This window comes from Aspergillus nomiae, assembly GCF_001204775.2.
Source record: "Aspergillus nomiae NRRL 13137 chromosome Unknown contig00618, whole genome shotgun sequence".
In the NCBI taxonomy this organism is placed as follows: domain Eukaryota; kingdom Fungi; phylum Ascomycota; class Eurotiomycetes; order Eurotiales; family Aspergillaceae; genus Aspergillus; species Aspergillus nomiae.
In genome coordinates, this window is record NW_015378673.1 from 1 (window position 1) to 3008 (window position 3008).

Sequence of the window (3008 nt, forward strand, 5' to 3'; positions counted from 1 at the left end):
CTCTTTTTTTTTTTTTTTTTTTTTTGGTCTGAATAAAGAAAGACATCTAGTGGTATAGACTTGGTGGCTGGATGCTTCGCCAAATAGGATCAGCGGGTGTGAAGTCACTTATTGGTTGCTTGGACTTTGCGTTACGGTAATATAAGATCGGGATGTGGGAAAAGGTATTCTCATGGGGTTGAGCGCACCTAGATAGTGGCAGGTACCCATCTAGCGGTTAAAGGGAAGCAAGAATCATCTGTAAGCGTCTTTAAAGTCATGATTGAATTTAGGGGGTCTGTATTGCTATCTGGAGTACTTATGTAGAGGACACGAATGGATTCCTATGATCGCCATATCGCATGCTGTTAGGAATCTACCGTTGGCTCCTGGAATTTGGATTCTTCATATGGAAGACTAGATGTTATCTTTGTAATAAATTGTGTAGTCAGACTTGTAGCTGTGTTAATGCTCATAGGTAATTTTTTATCCAAGAAGAGGCCAATTTGTTGTGCTGCAAGACTGATGAAAGTGTACAGATAAATGTACCAACAGAAGTCCTGCTTGTAAATACCTATGGCACTCATGGGATATGAGGAAGAAGGGAATCAACTCAAAGACACGCATTCATAGACCAGTCTGAGAAACAATGGCTAAGCCTGAAGATTTCATTATATGATACAGAGCTTTTTCATCCGCAGTGACACAAATTCAATCCAAAATACCCACCTAGCCACTCTCCTTGAGGAATCCAAATATACTAACAGTATCACCGACGTCCTCATCATACTCACAGATATCCATCCGAGCACTACCCTTATATACTTCGAGGCCGTTAACAAACTCCGCCCAGGCCTCGTTAGATACAATGGGCGCTGTACAATACGGCTCTGCACCGGTGGCCTCCAACAAGTGTTCAAGCCGAGGCAGCACTCCGTTCATCGCTTGCATCTCCATATTGAACTGCGTCTCCATATCTAATCCCAGGTTCTCCACAAACCACCCAGAATGCTGCAGCATGACCCCAGCCTCATAGAGGTCAAGTAATTCCGGCACCACACCGGAATCCAAGCCCGCCTCGTATGCCATCCGGTGACCAACAGCCTCCACCAGTGTCTGGCATCGGGGGAGTATACGTCTATTGAATTCCCCCGTTCTCTGGACCTCCTCGAGCGAGTCTATGATATCCCGAGCATGTCGGAATAGACCGGTCTCGAATATGGCCAGAAGGCAGGATGGATAACGGGGTGGGGGCATGCGGTATCGTCCTAGGATTAACTCGGAGGCCAGCCCTGTACAACACGTTAGGTTAGCTATTGACCCGGCCGGTTCTTCAAGATATATTTACTTATGCAAAGAGCCAGGGTATCTCCCTCGGCGATCGAGTTCCCATGAGCTTCAATCTGGTTATCGATGATGTTGTTATACGCGAACAGACCGTGCGCACCGCAGCGCTCGCCGAGATAGCATAGGCTCTCCTGTGTCGCGCGATGGAGGACGGCTTTGAAAGCGGTTGCAATACCTTGCCGGACGACGTATGGGATTTTCGTGTCCATGTAATTCTGGATACTTTCCGCTGCGTAGGGATCGTAGACAGCGATCTGAGCTAAAGTATGAAGAATCGGACGATGTTGTGGCCGGAAGAATACAATCGGTCGGGGCTCATTAGTAGGCCCCCAGATATGTCGACGGAAGCTGTATTTTCCTGCTACGAAAACGGAGCTTTTCAACGCCGATATGAGAACCGTGGATAGAGCCAATGTGCCGATGTACACGCGGTGGATAGTGGATTGGAAGCTCTTTCGTCGGTCTGCGGGTGCATCGAGAGTTCCGAGAAGAGCTGTGTGCGGGAGCCGGACGTGTTCGAAGGATGTGATACAATGGTCGAGGGTTTTGGATCCTGCTCGTCCTGGGAGGACTCTGGAGTCGGATATTCAAGGTTAGATAGTGTATACTGGATGGGCTGTGGGGGCTTACTTCGCGTATATGCCTGTAGACATTTCATGGCCATCGTTGAGCCAGACTAGAAATGGTTTAACACCACGATCTTCATCCGCGACCGATACTCTGGCGATGACAATTCCGATTCGGGGAAAGCCTTCTATAGGGGTTGTTGCGGGCATAAATCTAAACGGTCCGTCACTGGGCATCGATAGTAGGGTAAAGGATCTCTTACTTGGCTGCGTCCGGATTCGGAGTATGAAGGTCGAAGGTGCCACCTGGAAGCAAGGTAGCCACCGTCTCAATAGCATGTGCATCCAGACCATGTCCGACCTCTGCAAGAAGGAACTGTCCTCTGTTTCCTGTCAGTATGTTACGGAGGTCAGCGCGTCGGATGGCGCCTACGAAATGTCGAAGGAGAGTAATGGCTCAACAATAGCCTTAAGGTCCGGTCGATGTTCGAGGAAGGGAGCCAGGGTCCCCACACAGAGATTGTACTGTATCGCCAACAGACTGAACGCGGCCGAGTCTAATGTATGGATCATGTCCTGATGGAAGTGCCAGAACTTCTCGGTCAGGCACTGTATATCTCCCGTTGTAAAGTCTGTGCACAAGGTTAATCGGCAATGAAGACCAAAGGTAGGGAAACGTACCATATAGCTTTGCTATCGCGCGGGCTCGATGGTATGCCAAGGCGATCTTCTCGTCGCGGGTTGCATTATCTGCTGAGACCCTGAAGAGGTCCAAATCGAGCAGGACCGTTGAATCAACGGTTCTTTCAGTCCGGGGGCTGTCTCCGTTGTGAGGCATTGTGATAGATGTGAAGGGATTTAGCAAGACAGAATCGTAGGCGGCCGAAAGACAAACGCAGCACCGTTGGTAGCTTTTAAGTCACATGGTATAAGCTTCTCGCCTACAGAACACTCGTCATGGCAATACTGAAGGATTCTACTCAACAGTATGGATCTACTATTACGAGATAAGGACGCCTCACAGCGCCTTCATTGAGTCCTATAATGGCGAGATGCACATGTCAATCAACAGATACGTGCTCACGCCATGCAGGACCCAAACCAGGAAGAGCATCC

At 49.0% G+C, this 3008-nt stretch overlaps 1 protein-coding gene across 1 annotated transcript; it reads right to left on the reverse strand.

Moving 5' to 3' along the window:
- Positions 1–708: 708 nt before the first annotated feature.
- On the reverse strand, positions 709–2730 carry ANOM_011237 (acyl-CoA oxidase; the record flags this gene model as incomplete). Its single annotated transcript, XM_015556493.1, has 6 exons — positions 709–1271; positions 1328–1899; positions 1957–2106; positions 2156–2275; positions 2326–2524; positions 2574–2730. The coding sequence occupies 6 exons, from the start codon at positions 2728–2730 to the stop codon at positions 709–711; spliced, it is 1761 nt and encodes a 586-aa protein (XP_015401308.1).
- Between the last annotated feature and the right edge of the window lie 278 nt (positions 2731–3008).